The sequence below is a fragment of the Lontra canadensis genome, unplaced genomic scaffold, assembly GCF_010015895.1.
Source record: "Lontra canadensis isolate GAN:19392208 unplaced genomic scaffold, GSC_riverotter_1.0 scaffold128, whole genome shotgun sequence".
NCBI classification, from domain to species: Eukaryota; Metazoa; Chordata; class Mammalia; order Carnivora; family Mustelidae; genus Lontra; species Lontra canadensis.
Window position 1 is genome coordinate 546178 of NW_022631122.1, and position 18700 is coordinate 564877.

The 18700-nt window shown below is 39.9% G+C and overlaps 1 protein-coding gene across 3 annotated transcripts in view; it reads right to left on the bottom strand.

The window, feature by feature from the left end:
- Positions 1-2303: 2303 nt before the first annotated feature.
- Positions 2304-18700, bottom strand: part of MCTP2 (multiple C2 and transmembrane domain containing 2) — a 239285-nt gene continuing 222888 nt past the window's right edge. For all 3 annotated transcript variants that reach the window (XM_032842343.1, XM_032842341.1, XM_032842344.1), the window contains 3 exons: positions 11899-12008; positions 5918-6015; positions 2304-3731 (listed from right to left, as the gene is read on the bottom strand). In XM_032842343.1, the coding sequence (XP_032698234.1) occupies positions 3663-3731; positions 5918-6015; positions 11899-12008 (277 nt within the window). In that variant the 3' untranslated portion in view covers positions 2304-3662. The remainder of the gene's footprint in view (positions 3732-5917; positions 6016-11898; positions 12009-18700) is intronic.

Below are 18700 nucleotides of genomic sequence, written 5' to 3' on the forward strand. Positions count from 1 at the left end.
TTCTATTTAGCCTTAGTTGGCTCATCTTTACAGAACTTTTTGAGTGTGGAGTCCATTTTTTGAAGCATATGGCTTCAATAATTTCTATGAATGTTGGCCCTTATGTATATCTCCTTCTAGTGCATTTCTTCTCTCAACTCCATAACCATACATTGTTACCTCTTTGAGATCCTCATTTAAAGGCTTTTCAGGTACCTCAAATTCAACATCATCTAAAACTGGGCTCCTGCTGTTCTTCTCATGGCTGCTCCTATAATTCCCTTGGCAAACACCATACCATCTTCCTGGACCCAAAGAGAACACTGAGTGCCATCTTGAACTCTGATCTCTCCTTCATCCCATAGTCAAGCAACTGAGAAGTCCCACTCATTTTTCCTCCTAACTATCTCACGATTTCACCTGTAGATTTTTTCACTGACGCAATTTGAAGGTCCAGGTGACCATCAATTTATCAAGATTATTCAAATTAGCTCTTCTTTGAACATTCATTGTTGCTGGCCTACCCACCGCAGCCAGAATATCCTTCTAGAACTGGAATCTGCAAATGTCCTGCCACTTTTAAAAAGTCTCTGTTTCATGCCTGGCTTTACCAAGGGAATGCAGTCTGTTTTGGTCAGGTAGATCATGAGTGTTCCATATATGTTCATTAAATGATAAATGACAAGAAGAAAAATCAAGGGTTTTTTGTTTTGTTTTACCATGCACAAATATATTTTCCTGTGATATGTAGGTAATGACTTTTCCAATATAAGACATCATTGAAAAGTTTATAGTTGACATGGCCAGAGCTTATAAATAATATCACACAGTATAAGCTGTGTGCTTAATACAAGAAATTACTTCCTCTGATAGACCACACTATCTACCCGTCTCAGCCCTCTATATATATGAAAGGGCAGAGAAGAAAAGTTGACTATGACCCAATCAATTAATCGCGTATTTCCTGAGTGTCTATTAGGTGCCAGTGGAGGACAGAGGGAGTCAAAGCCTCTGGCCATGATGAGCTATAGCAGAATATGGCAAATGTCAGAAAGATATGAAAGATGTAAGAGGGCAGAATTTATTTGGACAGAAACTTTATTTGGACAGAAATTTATTTGGACAGAAACAGATTGAGAAAGTATTCCTAGTGAAAAGAATAATCGGAATGAGGATTAATCTGGCATAACATAATTGGCACCATCGCCATGTCTCTTAAGAGGTTTTGGAGGCCTTGGCTTAGGGGGTGGTGATCAGAAATGGACAAGATAGAAATGAACATGAGTAACACACAACAAGGATCTCTAAGTTTATGGGTTGGGAGGTAGGGGGTGGGAAACATGAGGAACGAAAAAAAAGGGGATGCCCAGTGTCTTCCAGCCCAGAAGATGCCAGTGCCAGTAAGGGAAATAAAGAATCTGGAAGGAGAGTATGGGTTAAAGTGTCCTGAACACACGGAGGGAGGGATAACCAAGTTTCTGACCCACTGAGGTAGAGAGGCCTATAAGACATCCAGACAGAGCTGGAAACGGGAGTGTGAGGTTTGAGAAGGGAACCAGGAGAGCTTGGCTAAAATTCAACATTCCTACTGAATTATCATTAATTATCATACTGTGAATCCACAATCCATAAATTTTATCTAAAGAGCATTCTGGAATCTGGTAGGGGTTTGATCACTTGTACAAATCTTCACATTTCCCTTACAACGAACGTTTTTAACGTTCAAAGTCGACTTAATCAATTAACAATTGTTTTCTACTTACAGTTTATTACAGGTTGATTCCGTCCTGCTCTTGGTAGCCCAGCTGCCGTCTGTGTCCTCAACTTAATGCTCAGAATTCCCACTGGGTGGCAGAGGGAATAAGTCTAACTAATGATGCCTTCTTGTTGGACAAATTATTTCATTTTGAAATTGTATAGCAAAAGAACAACAATGAAGTATCAGTTCCACTTTTAAATAAATAAGGGGTTATTTTGCTGCTGAAAGTTTTCATTCAAATGACTGATCAGATCTCACATGTCTGTTTAAAAATGTCTGACTTAGGTCGTTACAAAATGACAGACTGTGATAAACTACATGATAGTTGGGAGTGAGACAATGAGGCATTGTTTACACAGAAGATTGAGTAACTGGTTGAACAAAAGAGGTTCTTGGCTATCTATTGTATGTACAACGAAGAGATTTACTGGAGCTTTTATAATTTCTGCAAGTCCTTTTCCAGCCAGCTTCATTAACTTGAAGCAAATCAAATCATGCAGAAATCTGGCTCAGCCAGAAAGAAACCCAGGAAGATAGAATATGAAGAAAAACAGACACGGAATGATAAGGTTTAGAATCTTGTGCATTTTTCATAAACATTTTGTTTGAAGATTATTAAATTACAACCCAGAGAGAAAAAAAAAATGGTAAACCTCGCTATTAAATCAGTTTTTACCTCAACTTTTCTTTACAATATACACACACACACATATATTATATATATAAAACACAAAGTATGTGTCAACAAAATACAGTCTTTACAACTTAAATATCATTTGAACCAAAGGATATTTGTGTGCATTTTATATATGCATAAAATCGGGGTTTTTCCTTGGGGGGGGTACGATGAATGGTGGGGTCTGCTGGAATCAGCTATTCTTCAAGAGGATCTTGGGGTGGTGTTTTTCTAGGAAAGGGGTTCTGAGATATAGATGCATTATGTCTAGCCTATCTTGTTCAGGAACAAAAGATCGATTTGGATGGCTGAGTTAGTTTTACTTTCTGCTCAAAAATTCGGGCAAATATAGTGACTATGACAATCAGGTGAAGAAGCCATAGTCATTAGTCCCTTGCTCCTCCACCTTCATCCATTTTCCTAAATACTCTCAGAATCCGTTCATTCATCCTCTCTCTCAAGTGCTAATGTCGACATTTTATTTTGGAAATAAGCAAAGTCAAGTCGGAAGACATGGCATTTGTAAGGCAACCAAATACTCCCACGAAAGCTTCACTTTTTGGATGAGTGGTCCCTTCTGACCTTCCTGGGGCTTCCACTGCCCGCAAAGGACCACACCACAGGCTGGTGTCCAGCACCGGGGAGCTGACCGCCATTGTACACACGTCTTCAGTAATCATGGCGGAAGGACGCCCAAAGGTTTGGGCTATGCCTGATAATTATTAAAAAATCTACTTCTAAGAGACATTAGTTGGGGAGATGATGGTTACTATCAGACTTGTGGACTCAGAGAAGGAAACTGACTCACATGCACAATAATCAGAAAGGAGTGTGTGAAACAGGAGTGAAAAATAACTGAATCTTAAGGAGCATCTGTTGGAGGTAGGAAAACAAGTTCAGGGTCACTCTTGCATCCAGGTGGTCTCCCAGCCCTTCTCAAAGAGGCCATTCAGACTCCTGGCCACCTTGCTTTACCTCCTATCTGAGAAGGGACCTCAGTCTTTCACAGTCCCTAGATTGTTTCCTTGGGATGGGCCGAGCCGCTAAGCAACTAGCACACCCATGCGTGTGGGTGTGAGCATGTGTGTGTGCATGGGCGCACGTGGAGAAGCAGGGAGGGCACAGGGAGGGCTCCACGCAGCACGCATTCCAGAATGACACCACGGGTACCACCTCGGAAACAGAGATAGTGTTGGTCTAATCACCCCAACAGGGAATCGGGCACTGTGTCCAAGGTTGGCGTGAGTCCTAGAGAGCACTGCGCTTCTTCCGAAGGGGGCTCTGGCTGCTGCAGGGTTTCAATTCTGCATACTGCACCTGTGAAAACAAACAGACGGGCCCGGCGGTTAGGTAACCCTAGCTCACCACAGTGTGTGTTAATGGCTCCCCAAGGACAGACCGAGGCAAAGGAAGGAAGGTTCAAAGGTAATGAATCATTTTCTAAACACAGGAACACAGAGGGATTAATTGCAGGAAGGATTTGAGAAGTCATGCATCATTTCTTGAGACCAAGAATATTAAAAGCAGATTTTTCTAATGAGATGCATGGCTTTCTACCTGCTCTCGGCACTGCCAGATAATTTTAGTTTCTCATGTGCCCGTTTTCAACCACAAGGACGCTTAATAACTGCCTCTTGGGAAATGTTTCTCTTAGTATATGATACAGCAAAACTTACCAAGAAATATTCATTTAAAATTATCTCAGGTCTTGGGGAAAAAATTGTCTGCAAATTATATACATTTATGTTGCCAGGGAGAGGGGGAAAAATGTTGAAATTGATACTGGCCACAGAGTTAAATAGATTTCTCTTAAAAAATGAATTGCATTTACAATGTAATGGCTAAAACATCTGTGATATATCTGAGCACTCGGGGAGTCCCCAGGGGCAAGCTGTCTATTGTGTTATTTGGAAGTGTTCTTGGTGATACACGGAGGATCTTACTAGCATACTATCTTCCTCGAATGTTCTTTTGTAGCATCATTCTGTATGCATGTCAGCTCCAGCCGGATGGCCGCTCCGAGGGCTGGTGCCTGGACGATGTAGACACAGTCCTTGTGGTGGGCTGTGCTGGATGGTGATTTCCTTTCTTTGAGGACGTGGGGACAACCTCACATTGCAACTCAAGGGTTGCAACTCAATCTCACTGCCTTGCTATGCAGGTTCTGATTGGCTGACAGCGGAATGGCTTCATTTAAAGTATAGTATTACAGAGCACATGTGCTCACTGGCTTTTAGCATTTGTGCCGAACTCCCCAAGGACACCATGCCCCATCACGTATGTTGAGCTACAGTTCGTCAAAAGCAGATACATGCTAAAAAAGCACCCTCTCCTTTGAGTGTTTGGTGAAGGTCCCCCTGGGGAGCAGGGGAGGACATACCTGTCAATTTTCAACGCAAAACAAACAGGGGCCAGGTTACTATTTTATAATCATGGAATGCAAATGTTAATGAGGAACCTTATAGTCATAGAATGCATGTAATAGCTAATTAGATCATAAAATGGAGGTTAAAGAAAAACAGCGTCATGGAATCTATTTTCATCTCTAGAACTCAGAGAGAAGGGGAAGGAAACTGGAGGTCTTTTCAGCCCCGAGTCCCTGCCATCTGCAGAGGAGTGCTGGGAACCACTTCCGTGACAGCGGCCCAAGGCTGAAAATCGATACTTGATTTGGATTCTCTGAGATAATAAAGGGCTGTGTCTTTGATCATCATGCTGCTATTTCACACCATGGTCTCCCCATCTACTCCTATGATCTCTATTCTCCTTTAGAGAAATCATTGCCTGTCCTCCTTCCCCTGGGATTTATAGCTGCCTGATCCGCAGGGGCCTGGCTCGGGTTACTCTACAGGACTTTCTGGCATTGTTGCCTGGTTTAATCTCGGTGCATCTACAGAGACCAGATGTGGCTGGACTCAGTGACCATTACCTGTGAATAATACTTCTGATCGATCTCCAATTATTTCAGGCTGTCTCTGCCTCTATGTGTATGAAAGGGGGTGGGAACTTTGCCCTCGGCATCCCTAAGTCTTCAGAGGGGAAGGGATAGAAGGGAAGCCTAGGACATAATTGGGGCAAACAAGAATAAAAAAGAATAATCCTCTTGTCCCCTACTTCCCCTATAATGCCTGCCATCTGGAAGAGGAGGAAAATAAGCAATCCTCCTCTAGCTTGGGATCTCCCACTCTCCCACTCACTGAGCCCATCTTATCCTCTTCAGGGAGGCAAGCGATCAAAAAATGGACAAACACTATCGCAGTATACCCACGCAGTATGAGTTCCAGATCATTCTTAAGTAGCCCTTTTTTTCGGGGTAATTTTCCATAATCATCTCATGTTCCGGACAAAGGTTTTCCTGCCACATCCCTGCAAGCCAGGCCACTTTAAGGATTTTGTGATTCATTATCTCAATTACACAAGCCCTGCTCTGTGCACCTCTGGCTCTGGGGCTGGCCAGACTTCAGTGCTGGGGTCCCCGTTGGTGGTGACCATTCATTACGTACCTTTTGAACATCAGACGGTACCCTGGAGAGGAAGTCTAGCAGCTCATTATTGTCGATGGCATAGGGATTTCGAAGCTTCTTGGTGAATTTATTTATGCCTGGAAAATAGAAACGCAGGGAGATCTCTTTGTCTTTCTATCTGCCTATCTATCTATCTTTAAAAACTATCCTGACTGGGGGAGGGGGAGATTCACAAGTAAAAATTAGTGTAAAACAATTACTAGACCTCAAGTCACACACACACATACATATCGCTGTCATGTGGAATCATTCACAAATGCCTTTTCTGGAATGAAGGAGGGGTGGTGGGTGGTTTGTGGGACAGGAGCTCTGCCTTCTTCAACTGTGAAAATCCCATTACAATCCCAGCAGCAAGGTGGCAGAAACACACACTAAAACTGTGGAGCTCATTGGCTTTTTTGGACTACACTGATTAACAGCCTTCTCTGCTAGGAAAACAAACGTCCCAGATGGGAAAGGCCTTCATTAGCCCCAACAAGTCTCTGCTTGGGGGCTCTGGACCAAATGCAGCAGTGGGAGGTGGAGGACTGGAGTCGCTTTTTTGTTGTTAAAAAGAAATGGCAGAAATTTCTCTCCCCCACTCCAGCTCATTTTCACAGGTTTATCTTTTCTCCCTGTAGAACAGAACTTGACATGTTGATTGTACTTTGATGCTGCAGGAAACTGTGAAAAGTTATTATTGGAAATTATCTTACTATGGCTGCTAACTTAATTTATGGACTGTGACACTGGTGCTTGGGTTTGTCTAGTCAATGGAGTCCCTGCTAATTTAGGATGGGGACAGTGGTAATTAGAGGAGGTTCAACCCTTCAGGTGTCTTTGATAGCTGCACCTTGGGTTTGCAGGCACGCCCCGGGAAAGCTCTACCTGTGGTTTCCTCTCCAGAGGGATGTACCTCTGAGCCACCGTTGTGTCTCTTCTGTTCCCCTGAGCTGCTGGTAAGAGCTCAGGAGCCATTGTCTTTCCACCAAAGGCCAACTCTTTCTCACGCTAAGTTTTCCAAGCAGAAAGACTAAGGTGGTGGGCTTCCGAAGTTTGCCACGGAGTGCTTGTTTAGCGAGGATCGTATCTGAAGCCCGAGTCGATCCCAGTAATGCTGAATGACTTCTCACCTTAGATAAGCCTTCTGGACTTTTCCCTCAGAGCCAAGGTAACAGTTAACTGTTTGACAACCCCCAGCCCATAAAAGCTTTGATATTTTTCTCCATGAAATATTATTTTGCTTTCATCTACAGATAGAACTTCCTGAGTGCCATTCTACGTGACACATGCCAACCTCAGTCATTTCCTTAGACGGTCACATTCACATCTGCTTTGCAAATGGGAGCCGGCCATTGTCCATGAGTAAAATGGTGGCCTGGTGGTTGGGCTGGGGAAGGCTCCTTGCAAATGATCCTTTTTCTCTCAAGTCAGAGCTGCACTCTGCCTTTCTTCCCTCTACCCCCCACAGCAAGCCTCATGTTTCTAGCTAAAATCTCCCCCAGCATTCCTTTAAACTAAAATACTCTCACTGTGTTATTCTAAAGACACTTAATTGTAGCATGGGTTTTTGGCAAAAGAAAACAGACAAGGCAAAATGATGAAGGGAGACAAAGACTTATTGAGAAAAGATATATCTTCTATTGTTAATTATATATAGTGTAAGCATCTGGAGTCTTTACAATGAACAGCAAGGGAGGGATAATCTCACAGCCGGTCAAAACACTGCATTCTTAGTCACTGAGAAGATTATAAACCTGCGCAGTAGCTCAAATGCACCAATAAGGGCAGAAATTGCCCACAATGCACTGAGACTGTCTGTTTGAAAAACTTCGTGAGAATCAAAATTACAAGGCGCTCCGACTGCATGCTTCAAAAGCACACCTTATTTCTTTTTATGTTGTCAAATGTCCGTAATTCTACAATATTATCTGTTGTGTGAGACCAAGTGTTCACAGGGGCTCATGTATTCTTGGGTCCACAGTAAGGAGTAATGGGGCCAGGAGCAAGGGCTACGGAATGGGAGTAGCTGGGCCCCGGCTCTGGCGTCACCAGGCATCTGCTGTGTGGTTTCAAGAAAACCACTTGACCTTCCTGTGCCTCAGATTTCTTACATTAAAATCTGAAGAATAAAGACCTGCCCTATATAGTTTCTTAGGTGGATGGGAGAATCACATTGGACACCGTAGGCACAAGGATTCTCTAATCTGGAGTTCCAGAACAAAGAGGGGGGCTACCATCATGACTCGAGATGTCAACAAGCCAAAAAACAAAGGGATTATATTATTAGGCATGTGAGCACACACACCCAGATTTGGAAATTGTACCTTTATCAGCGTGACAGACAAGCCTTTAGATGTGTTTAACCTTAATACAGATAGGCAGAGGGCCTATCTACTGTGAATCTTAATGTTTTAGCACACGCAAAGGAGTAGGATCCAAATACCAAGGGATAACATGTGGCAAAGACACTATCATTTAATGGTCCCAGATCACAGACTGAAGCGATCAGTGGAGTGGATTGAGCAATACCCAGTAAAAAAGAAAAAAAAAATTCTCTTGGAGATAGTTGGAAAAATTGCCTGACTGCTTGGCACATATGGCCACAGGTAAATAAAACCACTTGAAACAGAATTATAACACTATTTTTCAAATACTTGTATGAGTGCCTAGCATGCAGCCCAGACTCAGTACATCGGCGGGAGTGTTGAGATGGGGTGGAGGGTCCTTGCTTGCTCATGTATCAAACAGTAAGTGCCTCCCACATAAAAGACACTGTGCTGTCAAATGGAGATGTGAAGTTTAATAAGTCATGGGTCTTCTTTTCACGAAGTTCAAAATCTAGCTCCGGGAGTTCTTACGTACTTTGGAATGACAGAAGTACCCCAGATCAGAAGCATCTATGGTGAAGAACAGAATGAAAATATGGGAAACCTCTCAAAAGGGGCAGAAAACCCACATGGGATCCAATCCTAATAAGTGCCTTGCCTTCTAGAAATACACCAAATGGGTGATCAAAATTCAGTAGATACCGTTTCCTTCAGAAAATGTCAAATATCCCTCTTAAGCCACTTTTCATGCCATTTTCGAAATCTATACTCCCACACAAGAGAGGTGGGGGGGTGGGCTCAAAAGAAATGCCATTCCTGTAAATCGCAGGTATGAAATATGCAGACACATGAAATATTTGTCAGGTACTTGTTAAAGATCTACTACCTATATGTAACTTCCCTGGGAATTACAGGTTAAAGAGGAAAGAAAAATGCCTCACCCTTCAAAACCTTACAACGAAGTTGATGGTCAAGGAATATTTCTTATGGCCACTACAAAATCAGGCTGCTTTTCAGGGGCTTATGTTAAATAATCCTGGTACTTAGTAAGTATTTCTACAAAAATATTATTTGGAGGAATAGGATCTGGAAATATAGAACATATGGTTAAGTAATTTTGTTTCAAAGGGTTAAAAGAGGTGGACAAAAGGGGAAAAAAATTTTAGGATCTTAACTCACCACTTTAAGGACTCAAAGAAAATGATTAAGTAACTCAGAATAGAAATGATTTTCTGATCCTGGTAAAAGGAACCGTAGAAATGGAAGACATACGAAGTCTTCTACAGGAGAGTATCTCTACCAAGAATTCAGTCATATAGGAGACGTGCAAAGGAATGTCCTGGGTCCATGTAGCTAATAAATTAATCCTGGAAAGGAAGTCCTAATAGAATTGCTGAGTACATTCCAGGATGGCATGGCAGGTTTTACTCAATGAGGCAACAGAGCATATTCTGATTGTCAAGGCTTTTGACTACAATATATATGGTGAGCTCATCAATAAACTATAAGCCCCTGTCCAGAACATACAACTAAAGAACCAGACACAGAAAACAAAGCTCAAAGGGCTATGGTCAGCTCAGGAGAATATAATAAACTCCATGCTATTTAATAATTTCATCCATAAGCGGAACAATAAATAGAGCAATATCTCATTAATGAGATGCAAAAAGTTGTTGTTGGAAAGCTGCCAAGATCTTGGAGGATAAGATCAAAAGTCAAAGCAATTTGGGATAAACAGAAAGAGGGACTGGAATTCCAACACTGATGATCAAAGGAGGAAATAGAGTATAGACCCTTTTGTCAAGGGAAAGATGCAGAAAAGCAAGTCAAATATGTACCAGAATGATAAGATCCTGAGAATGTGTTTGACAAGCTGACCATGCAATCGACTTATGCCAGCTTAAAAATGAACAAAATATTGGCCAAATGATTATAGTAATTTTGAATCATTTTCTGGTTAGGGTCAGACAACAGCTTTAAAATCTGTTTGTTTGTTTGTTTGTTTGTTTTAAAGATTTATTTATTTATTTATTTGACAGACAGAGATCACAAGTAGGCAGAGAGGCAAGCAGAGAGAGGAAGGGAAGCAGGTTCCCTGCTGAGCAGAGAGCCCAATGCAGGGCTCGATCCCAGGACCCTGAGATCATAACCTGAGCGGAAGGCAGAGGCTTAACCTACTAAGCCGCCCACCCAGGCACCCCATAAAATGTTTCTTCTTGATCAATGGACCCTAAAGAGCTTCATGTTCTCTTAGAGTCTACAGATCAAGGCTAGCATTGTTGCAAAATAGAGAAACTAACTATGGATAGAAATAAGTATGTAAGTAAGAAACTAAGTATGGATAGGAGACTTTTGCCAAGAGTGAGGGTCATCAAGAGTATCTTTTTCTTTTAATTCTTTTAATTCTTTCAAATTACAATATCTTTTTCTTTTCTCAGGCTCTCTCTCTTACTATAAAAGAGAGATACTTATTTATATGGGATTTTCACTTCCTGGATGAAACAGAGAACCAGTGCCTTATGCTCTTTCAAAATCATTCTACTTCTTAAGTTTTATGAATTACTCAATTTTTTTTTTTTGATGACTTTTCCCAATTCACAATGTCTACACTTGGCTTTTCTCATCAGCAGGATCCTACTCCTGTGGGTTCTCTCTGAAAAGGTCTAGATTTAATGGTTTTAGAAAGGTTGTACCTTGTTTCTGACATTTGCAAGCTCTCAGCTTTTACTTAAAGATGAATGTATCTTAATGCAATCACTTGTACGTGGTAACTTCTCTGAACCCCTTACCATCTGAGGGTCCCTAGAAGTATGGCTACGGTTGAGAATTCAGCAGTAGTCACAGGAGCCAAGGAATGGAAAACTATGACTGGCAGACTCTTAGGGAAAAGAGTTGACTGCTTCTCCAGCAATTAATTCACTACAATACACGCTCCTTCTATAAACCCAGAAGCCCACCCAACAGCAGACACAAATATTCACAAAGCTGCTTGTCTTTTCGTCCAAATGCTAACTTGAGTAGTAAATCAAGTCATGTCTTTTATTTTGAGTTTGTGATTTTTGTTACTACTTTTTTTTTTTTTTTAAGCAGCTAAACTTTATATAGGCACATCATTTACCCTGCTAAATTATGGCTTCCTCTTCTTTCAGGCACTGGGTAGGGAGTAACCACCTCCCTTCCTCTCTACCACTTCTGGATTGAAGTATGGGGTTAGATTATTTTTCCTCCAGGAGAGATGGAGTGTCAGAAGCACCCTGGCAGGGGCCAGATCCACTTTTACATAATATAAAGGGCGAGATGCAGGTGTTTGCTCACTGTTTGAATAACAGGGTTGCCTGAAAGTTACCGGGCCACCGCAATACATTATTCGAGACTATTTATGACTACGAAAGCCCAAAGGGAAATCTCATGCACAATCACATTTTTATTTGATTGCAATTATACAAGAGGACTATAAATATCTCTGCTGATCGTTTGGGCGACTGGCCTTTTCAGGGAGGTCCTGGAAGTTTTTGTTCCCAAAATTCCTTCCTTAATCTCATGTTTAATTGCTAACAAGAGCACATTTAAAGTTTATGGTCCAACTTGACAAATGAGTCATGGGTTCTTACCTGAAATTGACTGCTAGCAAAAGGACCATGCCAGACTTACCCCAGATTAAAACGATGTAGCGGAGTGGAATAAAATACAAAATGATGGTGGCCACTGCCAGGATCAGACAGGCCAGGAACGAGAGGAATGGGACCGTCCAGTTAAACGTGCTGCAGACAAAGCACATCACTGTCATTTTTTCTGATGCTCTAAAGCGGCTACATAGTCATCTTGCCATGTTTATTTCTTAGTTACACAAATGAGAAAGGTCTACTGGACAAATCTCTCTAAAACCTGGAGAGGAAGGTCTGCCAAGCTGGGGATGGCAAAAACATCGCTGAGGTCCTGAGGGGAAGCCAACCAAGACCAACCTCCAGCCAACATGTCAGAGTCCTCTGCCCTCCTGGAGCCGACAGTCTTTAAGGGAAGACTCGGCTCCCGCCAGCAATGAAGGTCATGATGGCTCCGTGCATGGAGATCTTCAAAACGAAAGGTCAGTGAGGTAACATCAAAGTCAACAATTCTCTCAGTGAAGACACAGTTGCCAATAAATATTTAGAAAAAAGGGAGGATATTATTAAGGTGTCCTGGTGCTTTTGGTTTTCTTTGTTTTCTTTTTTTTTTCTTTTTGAGAGAGAGAGGACACAAGTTGGGGGGAGGCGGACAAGCAGAAGGAGAGGGAGAGAATCTTAAGCAAGCTCCACGTTCAGCACAGAGCCCCACGCAGGACTCGATCTCATGACCCTGAGATCATGACCTGAGCCAAAATCAAGAGTCTGACACTAAACTGAATGAGACACCCAGGCACCCACCCCAACTTTTGTAATTACTTATTTTTAGAATTTTTAGACTCATTGGCTCTATAAGGTTACCAGGGAAACAGGCTTGAGGCATGTAACTATAAACCCTTATGCCCCCAATCCAGAGAGAACACAGGTTATGTGACCACACATTATTTTCACGGGGCCCCTGGCTCCTTCAGCATATCCATTGCCGCCTCTGACTTGTGTGCAAATGGAGATCTAGAACATGGGATGAAGAACTGAACAAACAGTGGAAATCCTTGCACGATCCTAGAAGATGATCTGGAAATCCCACATCCTGCGGAGAGCCCGTGAGAGCCTAGGGTCCTTCTTTTTCCTGGTCTTCAGCTTCACTTACATGGTGTAGCTTCACTGACATTGATCCTTGAGCCTTGTGCTAGGAATACAAAGAGATTTGTCTCTTTGTTTTTGTTTTCTGGCGGGGTGCGTGTGTGTGTGTGTGTGTGTGTACATGCAGTGGGGGACTAAATATATAAAAGCTGTTGGGCACTTAATATGTGCCATTGTGCTAGTATTTTTTACATCATAATTGTGAAGGTCATCATAATTCTTCTAAGTAAAGATTATCCCCATTTTACACATGAGCAAATTGAGGCCGAGAGAGATTTTTGTCTTGTTTTGTAAATAACCACAATTCCATGAAGAGTCTAAGAAAAACCCAGTCACCTCACCCTCTTATAATAGATTGTTATCAGTGTTTTTAATCTTTACCCACAGAGAGATATGTGTGTTTTTAATTTCTCAGTTTTTAAAATTATAAGCAAATTTAAACACTTTTAATACGCATGTAATTTGTTTCTCAAGTGATTTCTAGTTTGTTTCTTTGTGAGGTGCCACTGTTTGGGAAAGTGCTTAAGAAAATGGAATTTTAAGCAAACTGACATTGGATTGAGTTCAGGCTCCATCTGTAATTAGCTACAGGAAAGTGATTTAATCGATCTGCACCAACATTTCTGCTCTGCAAAATGTGTATAATAATAGTAATATCTCTATCATAGAGTTCTGCCAGAATTAAACAAGAACTTGCAAGTAAGATAGCTAGCACATTCTGTTTTTAGCACATTGTAAAAACTCGGAAAATGGAAAGCAGTTACGATTTGCCTATTGTGCCTTGAGCTGTTTTTGCTTGACTTTTTCCTCAGTGATTTAAAATATCTCTTTGGATACTAAAGAAATCAATCCTTTGTCATATTTGTTACAGTGCTTTCCCCAATGTGTTACTTTCTTGTCTTTTTTGTGTGGTTTATACATTTTTAAATATAAAATTATGTATTTTACATGACCAGATTTATCAGTGTTTTCCCTGGCTGATTTCTGGATTTGGTAGCACTTATGGAAGACTTTCCCAGTCCAGCACCTTGACGTCAACAAAATGAATAATTGATATTTTCCCCACTCCTTCCTCATGCCTTTTTCTATGCATTCTAAATTTATACATAAACATTGGTCCATTTCTGACTCCTCGTTTCCACAGTACAACTTCTAGCTGAACTTTTTGGAGGGCGATTTCACATTTGGAGACATGTTATATGGACTTCCTAATGATCCAAATCATGCCATGGCAGGAAGTTTAACCTACAGAGCTCCTTCCGCAAGGATGCTGGGGCAGTGCATGAACGGCACAGTAATGGCTGCTAGTTGTTAAAAAAGTTAATAGCTTCAGTATCATTAATAGCACAAAATCTAAATAAAGGGAAAAATCTAAGTAGATTTCTACTCGGCAATATTTTACAGATTTTTGTTTTGTTCAATTCAGCATTTATTAAGAATCTACTATATGCACACAGACTTAGATAACCTTTATTCTTTTTCTTAGCATAAAGTTGCAGCTGCATCGATCTTTAAAAAACAGTGAGATCATAAAAAGGATACCCACACAAATACCCCTTTCCCCCAACAGAGAGGCTCAAAGCTAGATACGGTGAAAAAAATAAATTGCATAAAAAATGGGTATGTGTGTATATATATGCATATGCATATATGCACTTATTAATAAATTTACAGATTCACAAATACCACATATATAGTTTTTATACTGAAAAGGAACCTCTGCTGGATATACTCCAAGTTGTTAATGATAGTTCAGTATGACAAAAAGAAGGGGAAGAAAAGAAAGTTCAGAGGATAAAGGGGGCAGGCTGGTTGATTAGTTTGATAATGAATGTATACCATACTTATAATAAAAACAAAATATGAAATCAATCAATTACAATTAAATAAGTAAAAAACAAACATGAACCTTTATGCCCTAATTTTTTCATTTTTTTGTTTTTTGAAAGCAGAGCCATAGTAGTAGATCCTGGATACAAATCAATAGATAGATACCATAGATTAAGCAGGTTCCTGAGTGGGAAGACAATACAAGTTAACAATTTATATTAGGCTGTGCTGAGTCATGCTGTAAACTCTAGGGTAACAACTAAAAGAAGAGCAATAGAATCCTTACATTCTGAGCAAATAGATAAAAAATAGATGAGAATAAAAAAACACTCATAACAAGGACAAAAAAACAATGACATCCACAAATTTAAAATCTAAATATATTAGTAACCACATTTAATTTGAATGGACTACATGGTACAACTAAAAGTGATTGTCTTTAGACAATCTTTTCTTTAGAAAGAGATCTAAAACATAAACAGATAGGTTGAAAGAAAATAATAGGAAATTATATATTACGAGGAATCCAACAAGCAGGAGATGGTATAGCCATATTATTACTAGTTAAGATATTAAGGTAAAATTTCATTTATTGCTTAGATATAAATAGGTCACCTAAAAGTAATGATCCAATTCAGTAGGAAAGTATAGCAATTTTAATATGTATGACCCAGAAGCACCTAGGTGACTCAGTCGGTTAAGCATTTAACTCTTGATTTTGGCTCAGGTCATGATATCAGGGTTGTAAGATTGAGCCCCATGTTGGGCTCTGCACTCAGCAAGGATCCTGCTTGAGATTCTCTCTGGTCCTCCCCCTTGCTCACTCACTCTCCTTAAATAAATAAATAAAATCTTTAAAATAAAATGTACAACCCAAATAATACAGCTCTTGAATACAGAAGGCAAAAACTAGCCAAGCTATAAGGAGATACAGATAAATCCATGGTGGGAAGTTTTAACACACATCTTTAACCAATTGATACAAGAAGTCAACAAAAAATAAAAATCAGTATAAATACAAAAGACTGAACATAATCAACAAAATTAATCAATGCATATGTGTATACACACACACACACACACACACACACACACACACTCAGTAACTTTTCCAAGCTCACATGAAGAGTCTACAGAAGTAGGCCATTTTCTTAATCAATATTTTCTGACCATAAAGCAATTAAGTTAGAAATCAGAAACAAAAAGATAACCAGAAAATCTCCACATACTTGGAAATTAAGCAATATATTTCTTCACCATGGAAGCAATAAAAATAGAAAATTGGAAAAAAAGTTTTTACTAAACTTGAATGATAATAAAAATATCAACACCAAAATGTCTGGCCTGGAGCTAAAGTTATGCTTATAGGAACCTGTAGAGCTTTAAATACTCTTAAATGTTTGGAAAATAGAATGATTGAAAGTAAGTAATCCAGTGATCTATCTTTAGTTAGGAAAAAAATGCTAAATTAATCCCAAGGGAAGTAAAAGGAAGAAAGGAATAAAAAAGAGTATTAGTAATTAATGAAAAAGAAAACAGGTAGCAGGAAGATTAACAAAGGCCAATGACAGTTCTTTCTGAAGACTATCATAATTCATAAATCCGATCAAGAAAGAAAGGAAAACACAATTAACATCAAGCATAGAGTTGCCTGTAAGCTCAGTCCGTTAAGCAAAATCAAGAGTCATTTTGGCTTAGGTCATGATTTCAGGGTTGTGAGATCAAGCCCCATGTTGGGTTCCATGCTAGGCATGGAGTCTGCTTAAGAATTTTTCTCTCAGTCTCCTGCTACCCACCTCCCCCTTTAAAAAAGTATCAAGCATAAAAAAGTGGACAATGCTACAGATCCTAGTGACATTAAAAGTAAGATTTTATTAAATAAAAGGGGATTTTATTAACAACTTTATATCAAAAAGTCGAGAATTTAAGTGAAATGGACAAACTCAAGAAAAGGACAGCTTACAGATGTGAGAAGAAACAGAATGGTTGAATACATCTATATAATTTACAAAAATGGAATATTCAACTAAAACCCTTCCTAAAAGAAAACTTTGGGCCCAGATGCTTCACCAGCAAATTCTATTGAATCTCAAAAGAAGTAATGGCATCAGGTGTGGGTGCCTGGGTGGCTCAGTGGGTTGCTTTAACCCACTCTGCTTTGGCTCAGGTCATGGTCCCAGGACCCTGGGATGGAGCCCCACATGGGGCTTTCTGCTTGGCGGGGAGCCTGCTTCTCTCCATCCCTCTCTGCCTGTCTCTCTGCCTACTTGTGATCTCTCTCTCTGTGTCGAATAAATAAGTAAAATCTTTTAAAAAAAGACACCAGGCTTATGCAAACTCTTCCAAATAACGATAAAGAGAGAACACTCCCACATGTTGAGTGAGCCTAGAATAATCTCTCCATAAGGAATTTAAGAACAGAAAATTACAGCTCAAATCTCATTAATGATTATAGCTGCAAAAATCCTAACAAAATAATAGTAAATAAAATACAGCAATATACGAAGAGAGTGTACACAGCATGGCAAAGTTGGGTTTATTCCATAAATGGAAGACTGGCTTAACATTTAGAAACCAAAACAATAATAGACCACGTTAGCAAAAATAAAGGAAAAAAATTATCAGCGACACCTGGGTGGCTCAGTTGGTTAAGCAGCTGCTCAGGTCATGATCCCAGCGTCCTGGGATCGAGTCCTACATCGGGCTCCTTGCTCAGCAGGGAGCCTGCTTCTCCCTCTGCCTCTGCTGCCCCTCTGCCTGCCTGTTCTCTCTCTCTCTCTCTCTCTCTCTGACAAATAAATAAATAAATAAAATCATTAAAAAAAATTATCATGCGAATGAATGTAGGAAAAAGTTTGACAAAACTCACATTCACAATAAAAACTCTTAGTAAATTAAAAATAAAAGGGAACTTCTTTAATCTGTAAAGCATCTTTACAAATACCTAGAGCAAATATTCTTCTTAGAGTAAAATGTTGAAAGTTTTTTTCTCTAATATCATACAGGAGAAAAGAATGTTCACCAACACCAATTCTGTTCAACATGGTACTAGAGCTAGTAGCTGGTACAATAAAGCAAGGAAACATAGAAAAATGTGTAAGGATTGGAAAATAAGGAAGAAAAAATTATCCCAGATAATATGTCTATGCAATAGAAAATTCATAATAATAGTCTTCAGATAAAAATCAAAATAACTAAGTTACCAAAGTTTATAGATACAAAGTCAATGTAGGAAAATTAATTTCACTTCTATATCCTAGTAATAAATAGAGAATGAAATCTAAAAAAAAATTATCATGAAACTAATCAAGTACTTGGGAATATATCTCACAAAAATGTGTGAAACTTCTATACATAAAACCCTAAAATAATATTGACATAAATTCAAAATGACCCAAATAGACATAAGACTTTATGAGAAGACTTAAAATTTTATCAAGATGTCAATTATTTTCCAATTAATGCAACCCTTTTAAAGATCTCAGTGGTTGTTTGTGTGTGCAAGTGTGTGATGTGTCATGTGTATTAGTGTTGGGTGTTTCATTTCTAATGAAGATGTGTATCAGACACTCTGACAAACACCCTGTCAGATCGCTCTCCCAACAGCCAAATCAGTTAACTCCTGCATTTTCCCTTCAGCAACCCACAATTCTAGCAGAAAATGTTTAAAAGTTTTTTTAGGGGCGCCTGGGTGGCTCAGTCATTAAGCACCCGCCTTTGGCTCAGGTTATGATCCCGGGGTCCTGGGATTGAGCCTTGCATCAGGCTCCCTGCTCGGGGGGAAGCCTACTTCTCCCTCTCCCACTCCCCTTGCTTGTGTTCCTGCTCTGTCTTTTGTCAAATAAATAAATAAAATCTTTAAAAAATATAAAATAAAA